Source organism: Mustelus asterias, chromosome 15 (genome assembly GCF_964213995.1).
Source record: "Mustelus asterias chromosome 15, sMusAst1.hap1.1, whole genome shotgun sequence".
NCBI lineage: Eukaryota > Metazoa > Chordata > Chondrichthyes > Carcharhiniformes > Triakidae > Mustelus > Mustelus asterias.
In genome coordinates, this window is record NC_135815.1 from 45,999,665 (window position 1) to 46,027,300 (window position 27,636).

General features: G+C 42.9%; 1 protein-coding gene across 2 annotated transcripts in view; it reads right to left on the minus strand.

Annotated features, from left to right (window-relative positions):
* Positions 1-27,636, minus strand: part of nrxn1a (neurexin 1a) — a 1,876,664-nt gene that overhangs the window by 943,205 nt on the left and 905,823 nt on the right. For both annotated transcript variants that reach the window (XM_078229844.1, XM_078229842.1), the window contains one exon: positions 10,858-11,296. In XM_078229844.1, coding sequence (XP_078085970.1) covers positions 10,858-11,296 — 439 coding nt within the window. The remainder of the gene's footprint in view (positions 1-10,857; positions 11,297-27,636) is intronic.

A 27,636-nucleotide genomic window follows, 5' to 3' on the forward strand; every position in this document is an offset into this window, starting at 1 on the left:
CTGAAAAATGCCCATATATGGATGTCAGGTAGTGGCAGGATTATACTTAACTGTAATCAACATATTATATAGCTTACTGACATTCACAAGAAGAAACGATTTAGGAGCAGGAGGAGGCCACTTGACTTCTTAAGCCTGATCTGCCATTCAGTAAGATCTTGGCTGATCTGATTGTGGCATCAAATCCACTTTCTTGTCTGCTTCCATGATCTTTCACTCCCTTGTGAATCAAAAATCTAACTCAGCCTTGAATATATTCAATGATCAGTCTCCACTTCTCTCCAGAGAAGAGATTCCACAGACACATAACTCCCAAGGGAAAACATTTTTGTCATCTCAGTCTTAAATGCGATACTCCCAATTTTGAAATCTGTTCCCGAGTGACACAGTGGTTCGCACTGCTGTCTCGCAGTGCCAGGGAACCGGGTTCGATTCCCGGCTTGAGTCACTGTCCATGAGAAGTCTGCACGTTCTTCCCATGTCTGTGTGTCCGTCCTCCGGGTGCTCCAGTTTCTTCCCACAGTCTGAAAGACGTGCTGATTAGGCGCATTGGCCATGCCAAATTCTCCCTTAGTGTACATGAACAGGCGCCAGAGTGTGGCGACTAGGGGATTTTCACAGTAACTTTATTGCAGTGTTAATGTAAGCCTACTTGTGACACTAAAAAACTAATTTTAGACTCCCCTACAAGGGAAGATATCCTCTCAGCATCCACTCTGTCAAGTCCCCTCAGAAAGCTATATAAGTCAAGAAGATTATCATCCATTCTTCTAAACTCCGTGAGTATAGGTCCAACCTTTTCAACGGTTTTTCAAAAGATAACCTCTTCATCCCAGGACTCAGTTGAGTGAACTTTCTCTCAATTTAAATAATATACTGCTTTTGTATTCTTCCTGTCAACATTATCAAGTTCACATTTTTCCACATTTTATTCCATTGCCATTTTTTTGCCTACTCACTCTTAATCTATCTCAGTCGCTTGGTAGACTCTGTCACCGAAATTCTATCGCCCCGCCATCCACAGGAATTGGAGCAGGCAAGGCATGGGCAATGGTCTGTTGACCTCGGATGTTCAAAAAATCCAGCTATTATTTTCCGAACAATGAATTCTAACATTATCCCTGTGACAGATGTTAGACTAACTGGCCTGTGATTTCCTGCTTTCTTTCTTCCTCCTTTCTTGAATAGAGATGTTACATTTGAGATTTTCCAATCTTCTGGAACCTTTCGATGTTCCCAAAAAAAGCATCTACTATCTCTGCAGCAACTTCCTTTCAGACCAAATGATGTAGGTTATCCAATCCAGGGCACATAGTTTTCCGAGTAAAAATTCCCTATTGAATCTGATTGTTTTAACGTCCTCATCAATTGCATGAATTATTGATGGACTGCTTATATCTTCAGCACTTTTTTTAAGCAATACGATTATCGTGTGAATTTATCTTTCACCAATGATGAAAAACCAGGGATTTGAGCATTCACCATAACCCACTGAAAGTGAAAAGTGGGCAGTGTATATAATGGGAGGGAGTTTGCGGTGAAAGTTAGAATCTACCTCCATCAATTTACACCGCATAAAATAATTTGAGCATACTATCAATTCTGACATTTTGTTGCATTATTTCTATACTGTTGAAGGACCTTTAATGAGAAGTTTAACATGGCTTTGGCTGGTTACTTTCTGGTGGTTGTGATAATGAGATGCTTTTCAACGAAGAGCAGGAACTTTCCAAGCATCCTGTGTGGCAATCCACCCTCAAATAACACCACCAACAAACCATACATATTTACGGCTGTTGAACATGCCTACATAATGTAGATAATTTTACAAGTTAAGTGCATTGCATGAAGACAAGAAAACAAGAAATAGGAGGAGTAGACCATACAGCCTGTCCAGTGTGCTTTAGCATACAATATATTTACAGCTGATCTTGACCATAGAAAGCATCCGTTCCGGTTGCGTCACAGCTTGGCATAGCTCCTGCTCTGACCAAGACCGCAAGAAACTACAAAGGGTTGTGAACGTAGCCCAGTTCATCATGTAAATCAGCCTCCTGTCCACTGACTCCATCTACACTTCCTGCTGCTTCGGGAAAGCAGCCAGCATAATCAAGGACCCCACATACCCCATAAATACTCTCTTTCACCTTCCTCCGTCAGAAAAAAATACAGAAGTATGAAAACACGTACCAACCGACTCAAGAATAGCTTCTTCTCTGCTGCCATCAGACTTTTGAATGGTCCTATTACACATTAAGCTGATTTTTCTCTTCATCTGATCGGTAACTGCAATAATATGTTCTGCACACTATTCTTTCCTTTTCCCCTTTGTACTCTATGAATTGTAACAGCTCGCAAGAAACAATACTTTTCATTGCATCCTAAGACATGTGACAATAATAAATCAATTCAATTCAGGTTTTCCCACCTGCTCCTCACAACCTTTGCTTCCTGAGAAACTAAAAACCTGACAAAGCCAGTCTTAAATATATTCAACGATGGAGCATCTACAACTCTCTCGGTTAGAGAATTTGAAAGATACACAACCCTTTGTGTGAAGTAATTTCTCCTCATCTCAATCCTAAATGATTGGTTCCTTATGTTGAGACTGTGCCCCATGTTTTAGATTCCCAACCAGTGGAAAGAATTTCTCAGCATCTACGCAATCAAGCCCATCAAAATCTTAGGCTGAGATTCTCCTAGTCTGCTACACTGTGCGCAGCAGGCTGGGAGGCTTCAGCAGGTGGCCTTTAGCAGGACTCGCGACCGGCATCCGGCTGAGGCCCTTTTTATTCAACATAATTAGCTCTGCGCAGTTACCATGTGGAAATAGCTATTTCCATATGATTAGCAGGCCTCTGCCATTAGTCTCCGGGCCCGCCAGTGTCTCCCTCCACCCCACTGGGAGAGGTTCCCACCAGTGGGGTTTACAACTGCTTTGGGGGCACCAACGGGGAACAGGCGTACTCATCCTGCTGGTGGGGATAGAGGCCACTCCCCCCCCCAGGAAGTTTGGGGACAAGGGGGTGCTCCTTGGGCAGTGCCAGCCTGGCAGTGACATCCTGGCATGCTGGTACTACCCCAGGGGCACACTGGCACTGCCCTCCAGGCACTGGGCAGTGCCAAGGAGTCAGGGCCAGAGGTGGCAGGGCATACTGGGGGTGGAGCCTCCTGGGGGCTGATCACTCTGCAATGGGATTGGTAGGGGAGTGAATGAGGGGGCAATTAGGGCTAGCTACAGGGGGGGGGAGGTGAGGGGGGAGAGGTTGCGGCTGACCAAAAGGGTTGGGTCAGTACTGGCCACTGGGGGGTGGGGGGTGGGGGGGGGGGGGTCAGGGCTGGCAATGGGGGATTGAGAGATTGGGGTTATTGGGGTTGGGGGAAGTTGGGGCTGGCCATGGGAGGGGATATCAGGTCTGCTGGGGACGGGGAGCTCTGGTGGGGGATGGGGATACTGTGACGGGGGTGTGTCTGCCTCCTGTGGGAGGGATCTGCCGGCGGGGGCGGGGGGGGGGATTCTTCACTGCTGGGGGGAGGAGCTGGAGATTGGGACGCTCCTGATTTGATTTGATTTATTATTGTCACGTGTATTAGTATACAGTGAAAAGTATTATTTCTTGTGTGCTTTAGACAAAGCATACCGTTCATAGAGAAGGAAACAAGAGAGTGCGGAGTGTGGTGTTACAGTCATAGCTAGGGTGTAGAGAAAGATCAACTTAATGCACGGGGTGTGGGGGTGGTCAGGGCTGGCCTGGGAATGCTCGTGGGGGGCGCAATCGGGCCGTGGAGGTGTCGGGAGGGGCAGCACTGTGGTGGTCCTGGGCTGGCCAGCGATCAAACTGACCAGCAAAGTGCAGGCTGACAGTTCGGGGCCACTGCGCATGTGCAGAGGCCTGGAACAGTCAGACTCCCACGTGAATAGGTTCCCCACCAACCCCTCCCCCCCGAGCTTTTAATGATAATCATGATTGTGAACTCTACATTGCACAGAGTATGGGAGATTTTAGCATGAACTCCCACTGAAAAAACAATTGTGATTTACACCAGTTTTCCCACAAATTCAGCACTTAGAACTTTTTTTAGGAGAATTGCCCCTGTAGTTTCACCAAAGTCCTGTACAACTATTTTTGCAATAAAAACTACATGCCATTTGACTAAATAACTTTTTGCTATCTGTGCATGCTAACTTCCTGTGTTCCGAATATGACCATAATCAAGTTACACATCTTTCAAAAAGTATTCTGGTTTTCTAGTTTTATGATTAAATTGAAAACCTCTCAGTTTCCCAAATTACATTCCTTGCTGCCGCCTTGCTGCCCAATTACTTAAAATATCTATCTCTTTGTAGCCTCTTTGTTTCCTCTTTATAGCTCACATTTCCACCTATCTTTGTATCATCAGCAAACATACATATATTACTCTCTGTCTCTTCATCCAAGTCATTAATACAGATTGTAAGTAGTTGATGCCGCAGCACTGATCCTTACAGCATTCCACTAGTCACAGCTTGCCAAGTTGAAAATAGCCTGTTTATGTCTAACCTTTGCTTCCTGTATGTTAACCATTCCTCTGCAAATATATCATCCCTGAATCCATGAGTCCTTGCCTTGCCTTTTGAAGTTTTGTGTGACACCTTATGGAATGCTTTTTTCAAAAATCCAGGTATACTACATTTACTGGTTCCTCTTTATCCACCCTATTAATTACATCCTCAGAACACTGCAATAAATTTGTCAAACAGCATTTCCCTTTTGCAAAATCATGTTCACTTGTTCAAATTATACAATGCATTTCTCAGCACATTCTTAAGGCATCCTTAATAATAAAGCACAGCATTTTCTCAATGACTGATGTCATAGCTAACTGTATATATTACTGTGCAACATTTTGAGAGTTTTCTCATTAACAATGACATTATGAGGCAGTCTTTCCAGCATTCTGCACCTTAGTGCTGGGCAGAAGTAGCTTCCTCAAAGGATTCTGTTCCTCTCAACATCCAGGACCTCTACTTGCAGGCAGAGGTTTGATCCAGGGAAGCCCTCCACCCGCCCTGGAAAAAGCAGGGAAATGCAAGTAGAGGTCCTGGATGAAAATTGAACAAAGTATATGTCTAACCCTTTTTTCTGATCGCTGGCTTTGAGAGATGCCTGCCAATTAAATTGATTGGCTGCTTTCTCGTCCTGAAACAATAAGAGCAGCAGTGGAAAAAAGAGAAATTCAGGAAGATGCTTGGGCCTAAGTCCCGAGCCTGGATGGAAAGGTATGTTTAAGTGGTCCCAGGAAGGGGAGGGTAGGGAGTATGGTGGAGGGGCAGTTAGGGGAGGGAGTTTGGTTAGCAGGGTGTGTGTGTGCAAGAGTGGGCAATTGTGATGTCAGGGCAGAGACTGAGAGTGGGAAGGATGATGGGGAGGGAGGTCCAGTGGCCATCAAATCTTAAATAGAGGGGTGCCAAAAATAGAAAGGGGCTTCTGATGGATGCACTCTAATCCCACCTCCCCACCCTCCCTCCCCAACCCCCCCACCCCCCCCCCCCCCCGCACCGAGCCCCGAGCCCTGAACCCATTCATTCTTGGACTTCTCCCACATGAAGTAAATCCTCCAACCAGCCTTAAAATTGAGGCTGGGTGGGAAACAGCCCTTAAGTGGCCAATAATGGGACCAGAGATGGGTCTGAAGCCTTGCTCGCACCAGTGTGAAATCATTGTGAGGTTGGGGCAGGTGGAAACCCAGAGGGTATCTTGTTCCTTTAATTTTACACTTTCCCCCAGCTTAAAAATCCGCGAACATGGGAATGTGAAATTCAAGCCTATGTTTTTGTGGGAAGGAAGAAAAAGATATCCAAAAAAAAATACCTTTTTAAAAATATAAATATTACTGAGGATGGGAGTTGTGGGGTGCAGGCACATGGAGAAATGAACAACATCTACTAAGCATGATAGACACTGTTTTGGCATAAACCACACCATTCTGCTCTGCCTTTGACTGACAAGTTACATTGAGCTTCGAATCCTGGCCTTTCAAATAAAATTGGCAGCTAGATTTGAACCATTTTCAGCAGGGAGAGGATAGAATCGGATGGTGAATTGAACTGGCTGCTCTTGTGCAGTTCCTGCCATCTGTTTCTGAAGTAACAGTGATAAAGACCTCCAAACTCCCACTGGGAGTTGGATGGTATCATGCAAATCGAGATGGTGGGAGATAAAATAACAAATGTGGAAGAGTAATTGACAACTACAACCAAATTCATTATATTTTGAGCATTAATAACTGGCATTCAAGAGTAAACTTTTGCAGTTCTTGTTTTAACACATAGACAACTGTATTTTTCCATGCAGGTTTTTCAAAAATGTAATTTACCTGCAATTCAGCTCTAATTCTGTTTGTTTTTGCAAAATGATAATGAAAGAGGTGACATTGTCCTCTGAACCTATGATTTGCCTCTAAGAACTTTCCTAAACTGGTTCAGCCAGACTAGTTTTTTAAAGCCAGAGGCTTGACTATGAGTGCTAGCTGATCCAAATCTCCATCCCTAACTTGCAAACCTGCAAACTTCCAGTAAGAGCCCTGGATATGATTATAAGCAGGAACCTCTTCAACCAGACGTCTGGTAGAAATCAACTGATCAAGCACAGTCAGAGATGAAATATGGGACTTTGTTGGTCTGTGTAGCTTGACTATTCAATGCAATTAACTCATTCAACCATGAGAATGCACTCTAATTTGCTTTTCAGAATGTCTTTCTGTTAAAACTTTTCTTATACTGATCATACTGCTGATAGATTTGGGGAAGTTTCCAGAAGGAACAATTTAACCCTCAGGTGTGAGGGAAAATGAATCAACAGGTACAACCAAAGATGCAAGATTGTTGAATGGTTATCATATCGAATATTGGCATGGACCTTCCAAAGAGTGGCAATCAGCTTCATTCAACAATTCCCCTAACTCACCACTGTTCCACAGTTCCTCTGGGACCTTCCGAGCTGAGCTTTTCAAGAAATGCAAAATGCAGTGTCCTTCAGAGAATGCCATGGAAGCAGAGTTGAGTTGGGGTGGGCAGGGAGACAGGACATGCTCCCTTTCAATGGCAACTGTGGCAAATGATAAATTTAAATGTTCAGTTTGAATGGTCGGAGGGGATAATCGAGTGGGCAGAGGCGAAATGGTGTGGTTGGGTGTCAGCATGAGTGACTGGGTGATCATGTGTGCTGTTATTAAGATGTTAGCTACATGGGAAACTACAATTCCCATGTAGTTTCATGTGTCAGAAATTCCACACTGTCCCAACGCACATCTCAGGTGTATGTCTGGTCCCCAATGATCCAGAAACTGAAAGATTTGGGCCAATAATTCTGCTTCTTCATATGGTGTGGTAACTACTTCAAATTAGTTCACTTAATTATATCATCAATTGTGAATCACTGCCAGGTCCGTCTGTACTTACTTAGTAGACACATTTGTGCACTTCAGTAAGGCTACGAGATACCAATCAAGAGCATGAATCTCTTCAAACAAGAACTTGGCTGAAATCAGCTAATTCTGATTCCTACCAGTCAAGCAGAAATATCCAAAAATTGAACTGATTAAAGACATGTTAAAGTTGAAAGATTCCTTGATTGATTAAAATTAAGATAGAGCACTGATTGTGACACCACCTTAAATTGGATCTCAGATGCTTAACTTGCTTTTAGATTGTTTTATTGTCCTGTGAATAAAATCCAAGAGAAATAAGGATATTTTTCACATTGCAAGCCATGGAGAACATAAATCACAAAAACATAAACCATGTAACTACTTTCATTTAGGCAACACAAATCATAATCACAGAATCGTTAGAAGGAGACCAATTGTGTCTGCACCAGCTCTCCAAAGGAGCATTATGGCTTCATGCCTTTCCTCTGCCTTTTCTCTGCACCCCTGCACTTTGTTTCTATTCAACTAATCATCTAATGTCTTCTTGAATGCCTCAATTGAACCTGCCCCCACCATACTTCCTGGCAGTGCATTGCAGGCCCAAACCACTCCTGTGGAAAGGTTTTTGCACACATCACATTTGCTTCTTTTGCGTGAAAAACCTGTGATCTCTCATTCTTGATTCTTAGTGGGTTCACCTTCTCCCCATCTGCTCTGTCCCGCCCCCTCATGATTTTGAACTCTCTACTGGCATATTGGCACAGTGGTTAGCACTGCTGCTTCACAGCGCCAGGGACCCAGGTTCGATTCTGGCCTCGGGTCACTGTCAGTGTGGAGTTTGCACATTCTTCCCGTGTCTGCGTGGGTTTCCTCCCACAGTCCAAAGATGTGCGGGGTAGGTGGATTGGCCATGATAAATTGCCCCATAGTGTCAGGGGAATTAGGAGGGTAAATATGTGGGATTACGGGGATAGGGCCTGGGTGGGATTGTTGTCGGCGTAGATTTGATGGGCCAAATGGCCTCCTTTTGCACTGTAGGGATTCTATGATTCTAAATCTCCACTTAGCTTTCTTCTCTCCAATTAGACTGTCCAACTTTTCCCCTCTTTCCTCATTGAAATTTCTCACCCCTGTAAATCTCTTCTGCCCTCTCTCCAATGCATTCATATCTTTCTGATAGTATGGCACCCAGAACTGTACACAATATTCAACCTGAGGTCTAACTAATGTCTTTTATAAGTTCAGCATAGCTTCCTCACTTTTGTAATCTCAGCCTCTATTAATAAAGCCCAAAATACTGTATACTTTATTGACTGATCTCTCCACCTGTCCTGACATCTTCATTGATCTATGCACATATATATCCAGGTCCCTCTACTCCTTACCCCTTATTTTATATTGTCTCTCCATGTTCATCCTACCAAAATCCATCACCTAACACTTCATTTGCATTGACCTTCATCTGTCACCTATCTGCCCACTCCACCAATTTGTCTATGTCCTTTTGAAGTTCTACATTGTTCGTTTCACAGTTTACAATACTTCCAAGGTCTATGTCATCCTCAAATGTTGAAATTGTTCCCTGCATACCAAGATCTAGATCATTAATACATATCAAGAAAAGCAAGGGTCTCAATACTGACTCTTGGGGAACTCCACTACAAACCTTCCACCAGGCTGAAATATATCTACTGACCATTACTCTCTGCTTCCAATTTTGTATCCACATTGCTACTATCCCTTTTATTCTATGAGCTATAATTTTTCTCACAAGACTGTTGTGTGGCACTGCAACAAATGTCTTCTGAAAATCCATGTCCACCACATCAACAGCATTATGCTTATTGACCCTTTCAGTTACCTCCTCAAAATCTCCAGCAAGTTAGCTAAACATAACTTCACCTTTAGAAATCCATGCTGGCTCTTCCTAATTAACCCATTTTTTTCCAAGTGACTACTAATTTTATCTTAACTAATTGTTTCTAAAAGGTTGCCCACTACTGATGATAAATTAACTGGCTTGTAATTGTTGAGGCTATCCTGACAGGATTTTTTGATCAAGGGCGTAACATTTGCAATTCTCCTGTTTTCTGGTACCTCTACTGACTCTAAAGACCAGAAGATTATGGCCAGTACCCCTGCGAGTTCCATTCTCAGCCCCTTCAATATCTTTGGATGCATCTTATCTGGTCTGAGTGCCTTGTCAACTTACAGCACCGACAGTCTATTCAATATTTCCTCCTTATCAATTTTGAACCCTTCGTGGACAGTTTTCTCAACTGCTCCCATGACCTGGGTAGCATCTACCTCCTTGATAAAGATGAATGCAACAACTTTGGCTATTTTCTAGAACTCTTTGAGTGGTGATTTGGAAATGAACATTCGAAACACCAGCCATAACCACCTGTGGGATCCTTTGTATGGTTTGCTTCAGCGAAAGGACTTAATTTTAAGGTATTTCTGCCTGTGTAACTGACTATGCTATGCTTTAAAGCTAACTTGACCACATTTTAGACTCAGCAGGCATTCTGGGATTAGCTTAGAAATTGACTGCATTCTTTCAAAATACAATGTAAGCAGAAAAGGCTTTCTTCATAAGCAAAGTTTTTCATAAATAAGGTCTTCATGGTCACAGCTATCAATTGTTAATGCAGCGAGACACAGCTTGTATCTAGTGATTCCATAACACAGATAAGAATTCATATATTGTAAGTAACAGTAATCTGTTTAATTCAGTTGAGTTCTGTACAAGTTCAAGATCAAGTCTGTATTGGGACCAGCTTTCTGCTGCTCTCTCTCCAGTAAGTCAGTCTTTTCCAGTTTCTGTCATGTTAATTTTAAATGATGCTCGATAAAAGAGTGTCAACTTCAGACCAGTTTTGTCTACGTCTATTCTAAGAAGAGAACAGACCCTACACCACCTAAAAGCCCCACCCTCCAGAATGCCAGGAACTGCCCACAGTTGAACACAATTTCAAACATTTTCATTGACCACCACTTCAGGTCACATCCAATGTGATCTTCACTGCCATTCTTCTGACAACACTGCTTTTATTGCTTTTGGTTGTCCCAGTCATTGCTCTATAAAAAGTTGCATATCTTAGGTTGGGATCATGGGAGTTTCTAGGCTTGGAAATCCCCCAGCCTCCTGTGGCCTTACTTGGGGTGGCACAAGAACTTAGAACCATAGAATCCTGATAATGCAGAAGGAGGCCATTTGGCCCATCGAGTCTGCACCGACTCTATGAAATAGCATCTTACCCAGGCCCACCCTCGCTACCTATCCCCGCAAACCCTGCCTCCAAATCAGGAAAGAGGAAAGCACCAGGAAATCCTCAAGAAATATTGAGACTAAGGTGTGACATGATCACATGCTGCTCTTCTTCCTCACACCCGCTGGATTTATTGGCTTTTTAAAAATTGATTGATATGGTTAAAATGCCTCACCTGATCGCCCATCTCTTTGAAAGTCCACATGATACCAGTCTCCATCATTCACCTTCTTTTGAGTAGCTTTTGTTTTAATAGCACCAGATCCCATGTCGAGCAGAAGGTACAAGTGTCCATCAAGCATTTCAATTGCAAAGAAATCAACCTTTACTATTCGGGGATTTTTGGCATCTTTTTGGTGTCGCGGTTTGCCATGACTAAAAAGAATCAATCCATTTGGTTCAGTGGTGCGGAAGTCAAATGAAATGGAGCCTGTCTTTTTAGCATTCCACTTTGGTAGCGAGATAAAGGATTCAGGGGTTTCAAATGTGATTGGATCTAGTGTTGCGACATTCTCACATTTGAAGGCCACCATTCCGTGAATCTTCATCTTGCGATCTCCTTGTTTTGCGAGTCGTGATAATTCCAACCGAACATCATTGTTTTTATAAACAACCTACAAGTGAAATAATAATGTTAATGATTGAATTATTCAGGAAGTTAGCTTGAAGCAACATTACACTTGCTGAAGACAGAATGGCTCCAGTTAACAATGATTAATAAAAAGATGCACTGAAAGAGGAAAGTACAGTAAAGTCATTATCAAAAAATTCTAGAATCAATGGAAATATAATAAATTCAATGATGTCCCATCTTGGCTATTTTGCAATGACCAGCTTCAGAGAAGATAACTTTATTTTCATATGAAAAGAAACATCACCAAAATTAGAATGTCATTTTTATTTTTAAAAGAAACAAAAGTATGAAAAGTGCAGCAGAAAATTAACACATAAGAGAAAGAGATGGAATAATGTTTTGGTGCAATCTTTCATCAAAACTCTGCAGTTCTGAAGGAAGTTCTGCTGATGGGCTCAGTTGAAACATTAACCCATCTTTTCATTTCAAGTGATGATTGATTTAGTCCATATTTCCAGCATTTTGCTACATTTTATTTTCATTTTATTGTGTACTGCACTGAGACAGGAGTCACATGTGAGACTCAACTGCAAGCAACCATGTCATACACTTTATGAATACTTCCCCAGCAGAGGGGTTAGGATAACCAAATGTTCACTTCTTACAACACAATACACACCCTTTTCACTTTATAAAACTTATACTTATGTTCAGTGGTACATGTATATAGAATGTAACATGGTACATGTACATAATTTCCGAGAGTACTATATGACTAAACTACTTTCAACAATACCTGAAATTTAATAAGTTATGAAGAATTATAACATATTTAAGTTATGAATAGAGGTTGGTTAGGCTTGGGTTGTTTTCACTGTAGCTGAAAAGACTGATGGACAACCTGATCGAGGTGTACAAGATTATGAGAGGCATGGACAGAGTGGATATGGAGCAGCTGTTCACCTTAGTTGAAGAGTCAGTCACAAGGGGACATAGGTTTAAGGTGAGGTGCAGGATGTTTAGGGGGGATATGACGAAAATCTTCTTTACCCAGAGGATGGTGATGGTCTGGAATGCACTGCCTGGGAGTGTGGTAAAGGCGATTTGCCTCACATCCTTTAAAAAGTACTTGGATGAGCGCTTGGCATTATAACATTCAAGGCGATGGGCCAAGTGCTGGTAAATGAGATTCGGTGGGAGGTCAGCTGTATCTCATGTATCTATGCAGACTCGATGGGCTGAAGGGCCTCTTCTGCACTGTATGATTCTATGATTCTAAGTTAGGTTGAAGATTTGTTTTTGTAATCACAACGAAAACACATAAATGAACAATACTAATGAAATAATTTGATTTATCATCAAATAAATAAAGACCAGCTTAATACATAATAGGACCATTCAAAAATCTGATGACAACAGGGGAAAAGCTGTTCTTGAATCTATTGGTACATTTTCAGGCTTTGTATCTTTTAATGTACGTGTCGAAAAAAAAATCTGAACATCAGTATTTATTTCACCATTTGACAGGCAACGATGAAAAGAAAAAAAGTATTTCTTTCTCCATCCTTCCAACATACATATCTTCACTTATCCCATCTGGCTATTTTCTATTTCTGTTTGAAAATCTTCTTCCATTTCCAATTCATTAGCTAGACTCCATCTCTGGCTGTGTCAATCCTGAACTTTAATTTTGACTGCCAACTCCACATAATGGGGCTGTGACATTGACTGATTATTTGTAATTTAAAACAAAAGTCTGAATCTTTGGTCTCAAAGCTGGTACAGAGAGCTGGGAAATCTCCCACTCACCACACCTGCATCAGGAAAAAGTGTCCCGAGTGGCAGGATCTTCATCCCAGGGAGTGGCTATGGGATGTTGTTGGACCCATCACCCCAAATGCAGATCACAGAAGACCACAGGGGCTATCAAGTGCCAAGGCAGACTGATTAAAAAGCCTGCCCCGGTTTTATGGGTCTTAATCCCAGTTGATTTCTTAAACATTACACCCTCTAGGCTTTAACACTCACCTTCTCCAACCAGCTTAAAAGTTAAAGTTAAAGTTTATTTATTAGTCACAAGTAGGCTTACATAAATGCTGCAATGAAGTTACTGTGAAAATCCCTTAGTCACCACACTCTGGCGCCTGTTCGGGTACACTGAGGGGAAATTTAGCATGGCCAATGCACCTAACAAGCACATCTTCCGGAGGAAACCAGAGCACCCGGAGGAAACCCACGCAGACACAGGGAGAACATGCAGACTCCGCACAGACAATGACCCAAGCCAGGAATCGAACCCGGATCCCTGGTGCTGTGAGGCAGCAGTGCTAACCACTGTGCCATGAAACATCCTATGTCCATACATGCCAGTTCACACCCCCAATCACTGCATTGTCCCTTATATCCCCTGTGCCAACCTACTATAAACCCACCCACCCCATGATCCCATACAATCCTAATTATAATTTAGTGACAATTTATGCCAAATCATGCCCCAACACACTCTCAAGGCCCTTTGTAGATCCAATGCCAAGTTAGTGCCAACTGATGTCCCTACCCATGATCCTTTGCTCTGACACCCTGAGTGGATACTTGCTAAGTTGGCACAATGTGCAGATGTCAGGAACCATGTGAAAATGAAATAAGGTAAATTATAATAACCTAATACAGATTTCATTGTATGTAAAGTTCTCTGATCAGGATGCAATGGGGTGAATCATATGGATGGAGGATGCCACACTTCTTCCTGGAAACAATATCAGGGTAAGGTAATGAGGGCCTATGGGACCCTGCAATTGGCAAAGAGCAGACCTGAAGACTGACCCTTCTCTTTGTTTCTCATCCTTAAACAGTTAAGTTAAAAAAAAAAATTGGGCTGCTTTCCCATGTCACATATTATATGGCATGGTCAGCATGTTATCAGGGTCAATTGGCTCAATAGCAAGTTAAATTTAATTAACCCTTGGGTATTCATTTAGATATGGTGGGTGGGCTGCCCAGTTTTGATGCATCCCCCTCCCCCCATTATGGGGGTGAGCTCAGGAGTGGGGTGGGCATGTTACATCTATGTTCCATCTATCTATGGGCATGTCCTATATTACATCTACCCTCATGGGAAATATTCAGTTTATTTTTAGATTTATTAGTTACAAGTTCGCTTACATTAACATTACAATGAAGTCACTGTGAAAATCAGCATCTGCTTGGGTACATGGAGGGAGAATTTAACATGGCCAATGCACCTAACCAGCCCCAGTGGGAGGAAATCGGAGCACCCGGAGGAAACCCACAAACACTAGGAGAATATGCAGACTCCCCTCAGATAGTTATCCAAGCCGGGAATCAAACCCAGCTGTGAGGCAGCAGTGCAACCATTGTGCCGCCCCAATAGTCCCAAAGGGAAAACAAAAATTCAGCTCCTGTGATCTTTGCCTTTGTTTTCAGTCTTGATAGACTGTTGAGCTTGCTATCTGACCTGGCATCCAAATATGTTTCTTCCATATCTGCAGGAGAGCCAAAGGTCAGGAATCTGGAGAAGAACAGAGAGCGAGCGAGGACACAGCCCTGTTTTACTCCATTCTCTTTTTCACTCCGTGTGTAACTGTCACAAGTGGAGCCATCAAACTAAACAATGCAGTGTGTTTTGTCATCAAAGAGGTGGATGAGAATGAGAAACATTGGTGGACCAGTAATTTTTCCCAAAACCTTGTGAAGTCTTGCTCAGATGACAGTAACAAATGCTGTAGTGAGATCTATGAAAGTAAGATAAAGAGGTGCATTCTGTTCATTACATTTCTCTTGCACTGGCATATGGAGAATATCATTTGGGCGGCACGGTAGCACAGTGGTTAGCACTGCTGCTTCACAGCTCCAGGGTCCCAGGTTCGATTCCCGACTCGGGTCACTGTCTGTGTGGAGTTTGCACATTCTCCTCGTGTCTGCGTGGGTTTTCTCCGGGTGCTCCGGTTTCCTCCCACAGTCCAAAGATGTGTGGGTTAGGTTGATTGGCCAGGTTAAAAAATTGCCCCTTCGAGTCCTGGGATGCGTAGGTTAGAGGGATTAGCGAGTAAATATGTGGGGGTAGGGCCTGTGTGGGATTGTGGTCGGTGCAGACTCGATGGGCCGAATGGCCTCCTTCTGCACTGTAGGGTTTCTATGATTCTATGATTTCTATGATCATGTCCACAATAGCTCTGCCATTATGGAAACCACACTTTGCATCCAGGTATATTGGGCCTGCCAGTAGGTGGAGTGTTTTCAATATGACCTGAACAAAGGACTTCCCAGTTACATTAAGGAATGAGATGTTCTTGTATTTGTTGCAGTCACCTTTGATAATTTTTGCATCAAGCATCTCCTGTGCAATGTAGCAAACTTTGGGCGAAGGTCATAAAGCTAACCCTGCATCTCCGAAACCATGCCTCGGTTATGCAGCAAACAAAGTGAAGTAACCTTTCAGCTTGGAAGCTGGAATATGAGGATTATGTGTCCTGGAATAAACAAGGACCCACATTCCACAGCAAGTATCTGTAAGGCGGCTCTGATTGGCCATGAGCTACATAAGTTTGGTGTTGATATTGACACTCTACAAAAAAAAACAGATTTGTTGATGCAGGCTCTATTCATAAGGCTAATTGTGCCTTCTACTGATATGGAACCATGCTGAAGACTATCCTGGGGTTTAGGCTTTGCAGTGAGCAATCAGCTGACAATCAATTCAGTCGTCAATTGCCATCTCAGTGCTTCATCTTCCTGTGGCTATCATAGAGGTACAGTCATCATATGCAACTAAGCAAAACATCTGTATGCCAGCTTCTCAGACAATGAACATTTCTACGACTCCTTATGTGAGATTAACCATACCTAACTCTTGTGGTGAGCGATTGCACACCAAAACCAAATGTTTCTTGGGATCAGAGTGGTCAAAACAGCATCACAAGTCATTATTTTCTTCACATTTTAAATGCTTTCTGACATTCCACAGACCACTCCCAAGCTGTTCCATCTTTGGTAGCTGATACAGTAGAGTGAATATGTTAGGTAGGTTGAGGACCAACATAGAATATATACAATTCCTATGAATATTCTAAATTTTTCTTTGTTCTCTGGTTTATTTGCTTTCAAAATCCCCTCAACAGTCTCTTGTGTTAAATGGATACCTTCACCGATTTTAGTGTCTCAGGTAGGTTACACTTTTACATTTACACCATGGAGCAACACTTGTGCTTCATTGCTTTGATGCCAAAATCTTGAGGTTGATCTTGGACTTTGTTTAACCTTACAATGTGATTTTTTTCTGTCTTACTGGTCATTAAAATATCATCTAAGAACTAAAACGCTCCATTCATCCCACTCAGCACCTGATCTGTTATGTTCTGGAACACTGCAAGAGTAATAGATGGCCCAAATGGTAATATTTCCTACTGTTACAATCGCGTATGTGTCTGAAGTGAAAGCAATTCCTTGACCCTGTCAGTTAATTCCAATTGAATTCTAACCTTTCCATTGGCTAAATTAAAAAACAAATTATCACTGGTAGGAATGTGTGTCATTCTCGATCACCTTACTTATTGTTTGCTTAGTTGCTCCATAAATACAAACAGAACCACCTGTTTTTTAAATTACTACAATGGGTGTAGCCCATTCACTTTCTCAATTGGCCCTTTTCTTCCTGATCTATTCAATTAATTATTCACTGCTTTGACCGTCCATAAGGCACTGTTTAAGTCTTGAAAAATGTTCACTAATCTTTGTCCTTTATTTTGACTTTGGTCTTTCAAGGCCTAGTTTTATCATTTGGTCCTCCTTGCTCAAAGACCACACAGCAAATTACAAGGAAGTACCTTTCCTGACCCAGCAGGGCAGATTCATCAACTTTCAGCAGAATGTAGGCCAGTGTAGCCAAGTTCACAATCTGAGTCAAAAGTTCAAATGTTGCTTCTGTCATGGCAACCACCAAATATCTAAATGCCCCATTTCCAGTCAAAGTGCTATGTCTGCGGGAAAATCGATCATATCCGGATGGTAGGCATGAGTAGAGGTAACTGCAAAGCTCCATGTGTAGCCATACACTGGTTAAGGCCATGGCAGAACTAAAGTTAGTTCAGATGTCTGGAAGTCCTTGAATATGTTTATTATCTATGATTATTATCTAAATGGAAAGAAATTACAACATGCTGCTGTGCAAAGGGACCTGGGGGTCCTTGTGCATGAAACGCAAAAACCCAGTCTGCAGGTGCAACAGGTGATCAAGAAGGCAAATGGGATGTTGGCCTATATCGCAAGGGGGATAGAATATAAAAGCAGAGATGTCTTGCTGCATCTGTACAGGGCATTGGTGAGGTCGCAGCTGGAATACTGTGTGCAGTATTGGTCCCCTTATTTGCGGAAGGATATATTGGCCTTGGAGGGAGTGCAGGGAAGGTTCACCAGGTTGATACCAGAGATGAGGGGTGTTGATTATGAGGAGAGACTGAGCAGATTGGGTTTGTATTCGTTGGAATTTAGAAGGCTGAGGGGGGATCTTATAGAGATCTATAAGATAATGAAGGGGCTGGATAGGGTAGAGATGGAGAGATTCTTTCCACTTAGAAAGGAAAGTAGAACTAGAGGGCACAGCCTCAAAATAAAGGGGGGTCAGTTTAGGACAGAGTTGAGGAGGAACTTCTTCTCTGAGGGTGGTGAATCTCTGGAATTCTCTGCCCACTGAAGTGGTGGAGGCTACCACATTGAATATGTTTAAATCACGGATAGATGGATTCCTGATCGGTAAGGGAATTAGGGGTTATGGGGATCAGGCGGGTAAGTGGAACTGATCCACTTCAGATCAGCCATGATCTTATTGAATGGCGGGGCAGGCTCGAGGGGCTAGATGGCCTACTCCTGCTCCTATTTCTTATGTTCTTATGTTTACTTTGTACTCTATTAACATTTTCTCAAAGTCAGGTGTACTCATACTGACCCCTACTGTGACTAACTCAGTCCAGTTTAACCCCATCTTCTTGAGTCAATTACTTCACAAGAGGCAAACTTTGTTCCCTCTGACTATTACCAGCATCAAGTAATAAGATGCATCATAGCATTTGATCCTAACACTAACTTGATTCAACAAGGGAATACTGTTATTGGAATAACTAGCCAATTTCATACCACTTTTGAGTGAGGAAATGTGACAGGGGTTTCTGATATTCTTAGTCCAAAACAATCGACACTGCTGCATCAATGGTGAAAATAAGTTGTGGGCCCCTGACTTTTATTTCTACTGTGGGTGCTGGAATTATATCTTCAACCCTGCAATCTCATCTCCCATGTGCTGTTGATCTTGTTCCATGACAGAGTTCACCTCTTGATCTTCCAGCTGTATAACACCAACTCCTGCTTCCATATTTATCATAAGCACATTCAAGGACTTCCAGGATTCTGAACTCGCTTTAGTTCTACTATGACCTTGACCTGGAGCAGAGGTTGATCCCCCCTCTGAGAACTGGCACCGAAATACCCAAAGAGGAGTACCTCACCCTATAATCTGTAAAACGTGTGTATGAAGTGGTACGACTTGCTTTTCAGCAACTGCTAGTGGTTAAATCAAAATAAATCCCTGACACTCTCTCTAAAATCAACACACAATGATTTATTTATCTAACTAACACTGAACAAATTAACTAGACTATTAGCAAAACAATTAAAACACGATTCTGTTCAAATAAATACAATTCCCACTCATTAACACAAAATAGAATTTAGTTACTCTCTAAATTGCAACAAGGTTTTGTGTCTTCCAGAATATTCTGGACCTTGGCTAAAGGACTGGTCCAGGAGGGAGGGCTTCATTTTCCTAGATCAATGGGAAGTTTTCAGGAGAGGATGGCACCTGTACAAGAAGGACGGGTCACAACTAAGTTGGAAGGGCACGAATATACTTTTAAGGGGCATCTTGACAAATACATGAATAGGATGGGAATAGAGGGATATGGTCCCCGGAAGGGTAGGGGGTTTTAGTTCAGTCGGGCAGCATAGTCGGTGCAGGCTTGGAGGGCCAAAAGGCCTGTTCCTGTGCTGTAATTTTCTTTGTTCTTGTTCTATACTGGCTGGGAGTTTTGCTAGTGCAGTTCGGGGGGGTTTAAACTAGTATGGCAGGGGGGTGGGGATCAAAATATTAGGTCTCCAAGTGTAGAGGCTGGGGACGAGCTTGGGGCTGGGACAAGGCGGGCAAAGAAGAAGAGCACTCTGGGGGAGGATGACCTCACTGGGCCTAGAGGTCTGGAGTGCTTATACTTCAATGCAAGGAGCGTAGCAGGTAAGACAGACGAACTTAGGGCCTTAATGCTCACGAGGAATTTGGATGTGGTTGCGGTGACAGACACTTGGTTGAAAGAGGGACAGGACTGGCAGCTGAATATTCTGGGGTACAAGTGTTTTAGGCGAGACAGAGGAGGGGCCAAAAGAGGTGGGGGAGTAGCAGTATTAGTTGGAGAGCATATTACAGCGGTGCAGAGGGAGGACAATTCAGAGGGGTCGTGTAACGAGTCACTCTGGGTGGAGCTTAGAAACAGGAAGGGCGCAGTCACTATGTTGGGGGTATACTACAGGCCCCCCAACAGCCCAAGGGAAGTGGAAGAACGGATATGTCAGGAGATACTGGATAGGTGCAGGAAAAATAGGGTTGTTGTTGTGGGAGACTTCAATTTCCCTGGTATAGACTGGAAATCGCTGAGAGCTGGGACTCTGAATGGGGAGGAATTTGTAAAATGCGTACAGGAGGGTTCTTTGGAACAATATGTAGATAGCCCGACTAGAGAGGGGGCTATACTGGACCTAGTACTGGGGAATGAGCCTGGTCAGGTCTTCAAAGTTTCGGTAGGGGAACATGTGGCAAATAGTGACCACAATTCTGTTAGCTTTAGGATAGTGATGGAAAAGGATGAATGGTGTCCCAAGGGTAAGGTGTTGGATTGGGGGAAGGCTAACTTTAGTGGGATTAGGCAGAAATTGGCAGCTCCTGATTGGGAGAGGCTGTTTGAGGGTAAATCTACATCTGGCATGTGGGAGTCTTTTAAGGAACAGTTGTTAGGGCTACAGGACAGGCATGTGCCTGTAAAAAAGAAGGATAGGAAGGGTAGGATTCGAGAACCGTGGATAACCAGGGAAATTGAGGGACTGGTCAAAAAGAAAAGAGAGGCGTATGTTAGGTCCAGGCAGCTAAAAACGGAGGGAGCTCTGGAGGAGTACAAAGAAAGTAGGAAAGAACTCAAAAGGGGAATTAGAAGGGCAAAAAGGGGTCACAAAATATCCTTGGCAGACAGGATTAAGGAGAATCCCAAGGCATTTTATTCATACGTTAGGAACAAAAGGGTTGTCAGGGAAAAAATCGGACCTCTCAGGGACAAAAGTGGGGAATTATGCTTGGAGCCCAAAGAAGTAGGGGAGATCCTAAATGAATACTTTGCGTCGGTATTCACAAAGGAGAGGGATGTGTTGACTGGGAGTGTCTCGGAGGGGAGTGTTGAACCATTGGAGAAAATCTCCATTACAAGGGAGGAAGTGTTAGGTTTGTTAGAGAATATAAAGACTGACAAATCCCCAGGGCCTGATGGAATCTATCCAAGGCTGCTCAGGGAGACGAGAGATGAAATCGCTGGGTCTCTGACGCAAATCTTTGTCTCGTCACTGGACGCAGGTGAGGTCCCAGAGGATTGGAGGATAGCTAATGTGGTCCCTTTATTTAAGAAGGATAGGAAGGATAACCCGGGTAATTATAGGCCGGTGAGCTTGACGTCTGTGGTGGGGAAGCTGTTGGAGAAGATTCGTAGAGATAGGATGTATGCGCATTTAGAAAGGAATAAACTCATTAACGATAGTCAGCATGGTTTTGTGAGATCATGCCTCACTAACCTGGTGGAGTTTTTTGAAGAAGTGACCAAAATGGTTGACGAGGGAAGGGCCGTGGATGTCGTCTATATGGACTTTAGTAAAGCGTTTGACAAAGTCCCTCATGGTTGGCTGGTGAAAAAGGTTGGATCTCATGGGATAAAGGGGGAGGTGGCTAGATGGGTGGAGAACTGGCTTGGTCACAGAAGACAGAGGGTGGTAGTGGAAGGGTCTTTTCCGGCTGGAGGCCTGTGACTAGTGGTGTCCCACAGGGCTCTGAATTGGGACCTCTGCTGTTTGTGATATATATAAACGATCTGGAAGAAGGTGTAACTGGGGTGATCAGTAAGTTTGCGGACGACACAAAATTGGCAGGACTTGCAGATAGTGAGGAGCATTGTCAGAAGCTACAGAAGGATATAGATAGGCTGGAAATTTGGGCAAAGAAATGGCAGATGGAGTTCAATCCTGATGGATGCGAAGTGATGCATTTTGGTAGAAATAATGTAGGGAGGAGCTATACGATAAATGGCAGAACCATAAAGGGTGTAGATACGCAGAGGGACCTGGGTGTGCAAGTCCACAGATCCTTGAAGGTGACGTCATAGGTGGAGAAGGTGGTGAAGAAGGCATATGGCATGCTTGCCTTTATAGGACGGGGCATAGAATATAAAAGTTGGGGTCTGATGTTGCAGATGTATAGAATGTTGGTTCGGCCGCATTTGGAATACTGCGTCCAGTTCTGGTCGCCACACTACCAGAAGGACGTGGAGGCTTTGGAGAGAGTACAGAGGAGGTTTACCAGGATGTTGCCTGGTATGGAGGGGCTTAGTTATGAGGAGACATTGGGTAAACTGGGGCTGTTCTCCCTGGAAAGATGGAGGATGAGGGGAGACTTAATAGAGGTGTACAAAATTATGAAAGGCATAGATAGGGTGAACGGTGGGAAGCTTTTCTCCAGGTCGGTGGTGACGTTCACGAGGGGTCATAGGTTCAAGGTGAAGGGGGGGAGGTTTAACACAGATATCAGACGGACATATTTTACAGAGAGGGTGGTGGGGGCCTGGAATGCGCTGCCAGGCAAGGTGGTGGAGGCGGACACACTGGGAACGTTTAAGACTTATCTAGATAGCCATATGAACGGAGTGGGAATGGAGGGATACAAAAGAATGTTCTAGTTTGGACCAGGGAGCGGCACGGGCTTGGAGGGCCGAAGGGCCTGTTCCTGTGCTGTTTTGTTCTTTGTTGTTCTCTGTTGATTCTTCTGCCTGAAACTTCTGTCTTCTTTCGTACCTTTGCTATCTAGATGGTGCTTTGAGCTAAGAGCTGTGGCAGCTGGTGGTTGCTCTCTCTTTTTGTCCCACTGCCCTCTTTTATACCTGTGATGATGATGCGCGATTGATTCACACGGGAGGCTAGGACGTACCCGGGAATAAAGGCTTTTATTCACAACAAATAGGAGCACACTACTTAACAATATTATCCCTGACTAAAGACTGCTCGGAAGTAGCAGTGACCATTATACTCCTGTAAGAAGGCGGAGCCGAACGGAGTGTACCACATAAACAATAATAACAGGTGGAACACCCAAACCCTAAGCCCAACAGTAACAAGAGTAACATATGTACTATTACCCATAGTGGTAACCATCTATGGTTCACCACAATGACAAATCAATATTTCCCACAATAGGATTGGTCCCAGGTTGTCAAAACCATCAGATTTAAACTTAATAGGTTATTGGTATCTAAGTGTCTAATTCAAACTGATTGGCTAAATTCAAAAACCTGTTTATTGTCTTGGTAGAACTGCTGCTTGGCCTTTTGATACAAATGTTTCAGTTTGGATCCTTATGTCCTTGCATTTTTTTAACTCACGAAGCACAGAAAAAGCACTATCTTTTAAAGGGACCTTGCAATGCTTTCTCCCTAGCATTTTACAACCACCAATCTACAATTACTCTGCCCAACTTCACAACACCTGTGTATGACTGAAACATGGGACATTGCTCTTTCTTCTACCTCTGCACACCATCCAGATATGATCAACTTTCCCACAGGTAAAGCATTGGAAATGGGGACACTTAGACTTGGAAAATTGGTGAGTATGGCAATGCTAACATTTGAACTTCTGGTCTGAGATTGTGAACTTGGCTACTATGGCCAACATTCTGCTGAAAGCCAATGGATCTCCCATGGCAGCACAGGAAAAGAGGTTCCTTGCAGTTTTCAATTATCTATTTCTGCAATTTCAATGGCTGTGGCTTCATCGCAGACTTCCTCCTGCATGAGCTTATTTCCTTTGCTCATAGCTTGGCCTAAATTTTGATGGTCTTTTAACTTCCCGTAAGAGTGTTTCTAAGGTTGATTTCTAAATTTGCGGCATACCCATAATGGCAAGAAAACTTAGCACAAGAATATAATCTGCTACAGTCTCATTTGGCAACTGTTTCCCTTGACGGAAGACAACTTGTAATTAAATTTTTAGTTGTGTGTAACAGGAGTCCAGGATCTAATTACTTCAGCATATTCCACAGTACTGGGGCCTCACTGACAATACTGGTTTGACGCTACATCAAAAGCAATTGGCTCCATCATGGTGAGAAAACATTAACTCAGAGGATCTTGAGTCTTTGGAATTGTCTTCCTGAAAAGTTGTGAAAGCAGTCTTTGAATATTACTAAGGCAGAGGTGGACAGATTCTTGGTAAGCAAGGAGATGATAGGTTATCAGGCATAGGCGAAGTGCAGATTTGAGGTTACTGTCAGATCAACCATGATCTTATTAAATGGCTGAGCAGGCACGAGGGATTGGATGGACAACTCCTGATCTTTGTTCATCTGTTCTGTTTGTCTGTCTTGTCTGCTGGTATCCATGGGAGGAAGCCTCATGAAAAGGTCTTGCATGACATGCAGATGGAAGCGGCATTACTGCTGAATGCGAGCATCTTCACCCACAGGAATGCAAACCAGTGCCACAGATGAAGTTCAATGATCTGACAAGTTCACCATTCCTTTTCTTCTTTGGATACCATGAGCAGCAGCAGACTATTCTAACTCTAAAATTAATGCAACCAGGAGTAAACTTTCAGAGTGCATTCTCTAAAGGAGTTCACTAAGTTTCTTTCTTATAATCTGTGTTGCCATCTCTCCGAGCAGCAACTACTTGCACAAAAAACTTTTACTCTATCAGGAATACCACAAGATCTTCAACTTCAACTGTCTGATGCTACCTGAGATATCCCTTAATAGTCAGCCAAAACCTTATGATTTAATCTTGTTGAGAGAAAGCTGCTGATAAAATTTGGCAGAGCACGCACTGTCAACATTAAAGATCTCTGTCTATTGGAGAGGCACACTGCTCTAGCTGTGGGAGATTATGAAAGTTGTGGGGATAGATCAAGGGTGGAAATAATGGAATGGCTTGAGATCACTTGTGGATTCCTTGTCACAAAAGAGAAAGAGTACTTATTTCATGCTCAATGTTAATTGGGATAATTGCAGCCAGATTTTAACAGTGTCATTGGCAACGCTCACCTGCTGCCAAAGAAGCTAGGATTACTGTCTGAAGAATCTACATGTTCAAGATAGCAAAATTGTTCAGCGTACAACAAGTTACAAATGTGCATGGCAGATGTACCGGAGCATGTTACAAAGCCCTCATTCAACAAGGCAACAAAAATGCCTATTTTGTCTCTTATAGTTCTTCCTGTGAGTACTCTGGAAAAAATAACTTTGTTCTGGTTACCCTCAGCTGCTGACCCTGCAGTTTCTTGAGGGGTCACTTTTCATGGAGGCAAAGGTTAGACCTTGTTACCCACAAGTCATCCCTTTGCTTTATCTTCCTTGAAGAACTGAAATATGGCAGAAACCATTAGAATGAAAGCATTGTGGCAATATGCAGCAAATCTTGGATTGACTTGGAGGATTGGATGCATGATGTCAAATAATCTGGATATGGAGTGAATAATTGTCCTGTTGGTGAAGTATAAGGATTACCTGAAGGAGTTTGTAATGCTATTTGAGTGATATATGTTGTACCCTGCAATGTATTGTATCCTGGAGGAGTCTGCAATGCAATACAACATCATGGGCAAGATTTCCCCCACTGGAATGGAATCTGCTGTCAATGTTAAGTGGGGTCAGAAGTCCGTACTGTGTGGGGAACATTCCAAAGATTTTCCTAGAATTGACCAATTAATGGCTCACAAAGTTTAAGGACAAAAAGGAGGCCTTTTCAGATAAACTAGCAGGATTATGCTGCTATTTTGAGGTGCCCTCACTTGAAATTATTTAGCTTTAAATAAAAACCTCTTCTAGAAGCCAGACCACCACTCTGGTAGGAGTGGCTTGTGGCTACAGCTGAGCCTATATGGAGCCAAACCTACCTGCAATGCTGGTTCTTTGGTCTGCTGCTGGGGCACCATCTTCAGGCAGCCATATTGTTCCATATTGCCTTGGGGGACCTCCAAAAATTAACCTTAATAAGTCTTCAACAAGATCAAATAATCATCCAGGAAAGGGAAGACATGTGAGAATCAGCATATTGGCTGATGGCATGAATTTATATGCCTGCCTGTCTCTATGCCCATCCCCATCAGGGTCTAAAAATTCAGCCCTCTGGTCCAATCACGCGGTGACCTTGCTGTCATACCAAAGAGGATACATGCCACAAGCTTTCCTAAAATTTGTGTCAGTTGTCTGAAAAGCGCATGCCTGGATTGTACCATATTTCATACTGATGTAACACAGGTTCCATAAATGGGCCAGTAGCAAAAAATAATTACACAACCACAGGCTAGTTTGTGCAGGCAGTTGATTTTTGCAACCAGTCAGAATAACTAATACAGCTCTTCTGCTCAGTCAGTTGGCGTGACCTTAAGCTCCTAGTTGCTTGTCATTTTGTTTTTCCATCTTGCTGCCCCTCTGAACTTTCTGTCCTTGGTCTCCTGCAGTTTTCAAAAAATGCTCAATGCAAGGCTCAAAGAAGAGCACCTTATTTTCAACTGGGCATTTTACAGCCTTCTGGATTCACTAAGTTCAACAATTTTATACACTAGAGCAGTATATTTTCTATTCCTGTTGTGGCAAGCCAATTAAAAGTTCATTAACTTTGGCAGCACTAGTAAATCCCACCCATGCACGGTGCTAAGATATGGATGAAAATAAATAATTCCTGTGGTCTTTCATCTATTAGAGGCAAGTATTCTTCTGCTTGTATGGAAAACAAAGAAAAGATTACTGGATAACTCATAGTTCCAATAATCAGTGTTTCAATTTCTCTGGTCTCTGGTTCCACAATAAATCACTTTCTAACAACTGGTACTGTGAGTATAACATTGTGAGCTGTATGAGGGTAACATTTAGAATTGGGTCAAATGCAATGGCAAATGCAATGTTAGCATTCATGTCGAGAGGGCAAGAATACAAGAGCAGGGGTGTACTTTGAGACTGTATCAGGCTCTGGTCAGACCCCATTTGGAATATTGTGAGCAATTTTGGGCCCCATATCTAAGAAAGGATGTTCGGGCGTTGGAAAGGGTCCAGAGGAGGTTCACAAGAATGATCCCTGGAATGAAGAGCTTGTCATATGAGGAATGGTTGAGGACTCTGGGTCTGTACTCGTTGGAGTTTCAAAGGATGAGAGCGGATCTTATTGAAACTTACAGGATACTATGAGGCCTGGATAGAGTGGATGTGGAGAGGATGTTTCCACGAGTAGGAAAAATTAGAACCAGAGGGCACAACCTCAGACTAAAGGGACGATCCTTTAAAACAGAGATGAGGAGGAATTTCTTTAACCAGAGTAGTGAATCTGTGGAACTCTTTGCCGCAGAAGGCTGTGGAGGCCAGGTCATTGAGTGTCTTTAAGACAGAGATAGATAGGCTGTTGATTAATAAGGGAATCAGGGGTTATGGGGAAAAGGCAGGAGAATGGGGATGAGAAAAATATCAGCCATGATTGAATGGCGGAGCAGACCCGATGGGCTGAGTGGCCTAATTCTGCTCCTATGTCTTGTGGTCTTATGGGTCACTTCAATGGCATGTCTTGATTCAGATATATTTAAACAATCCCAACAGGAAATTGGTTGCAGATCATGGGGAGGTCTCAGTGATGATCAAGGGTGGAAAAGGATTCTGACCCAGACCACACCTCATAAAATGCAGGAATGCTGTACTAACTCCCAAGAAATAACAAAAAAGTGTAATTTTGGGACAAGTTATGTTACAGAAATGAGGCTTGGATAAAAAATGATAGTTTGTTGCAGGATTAACCTGTGAGTGAAGCCAATCTTCATGATTAAAGGCAGCTAAAAAGATAAATGTACTCAAATATCACAGCTTCCTTCCTGTAAATCAGCAGACGTTTGTGAATTAAATTATTTGCATCAGAGTTAAGTATCTTGCATCAATGGAACAATGCAGGACCTTTAGTGTCAAATTGTGCAAATTGCACTGAACAATGGATGTTATATATGCAGCAACAGGATTAACCTTGAATGAAGGTTATCTAG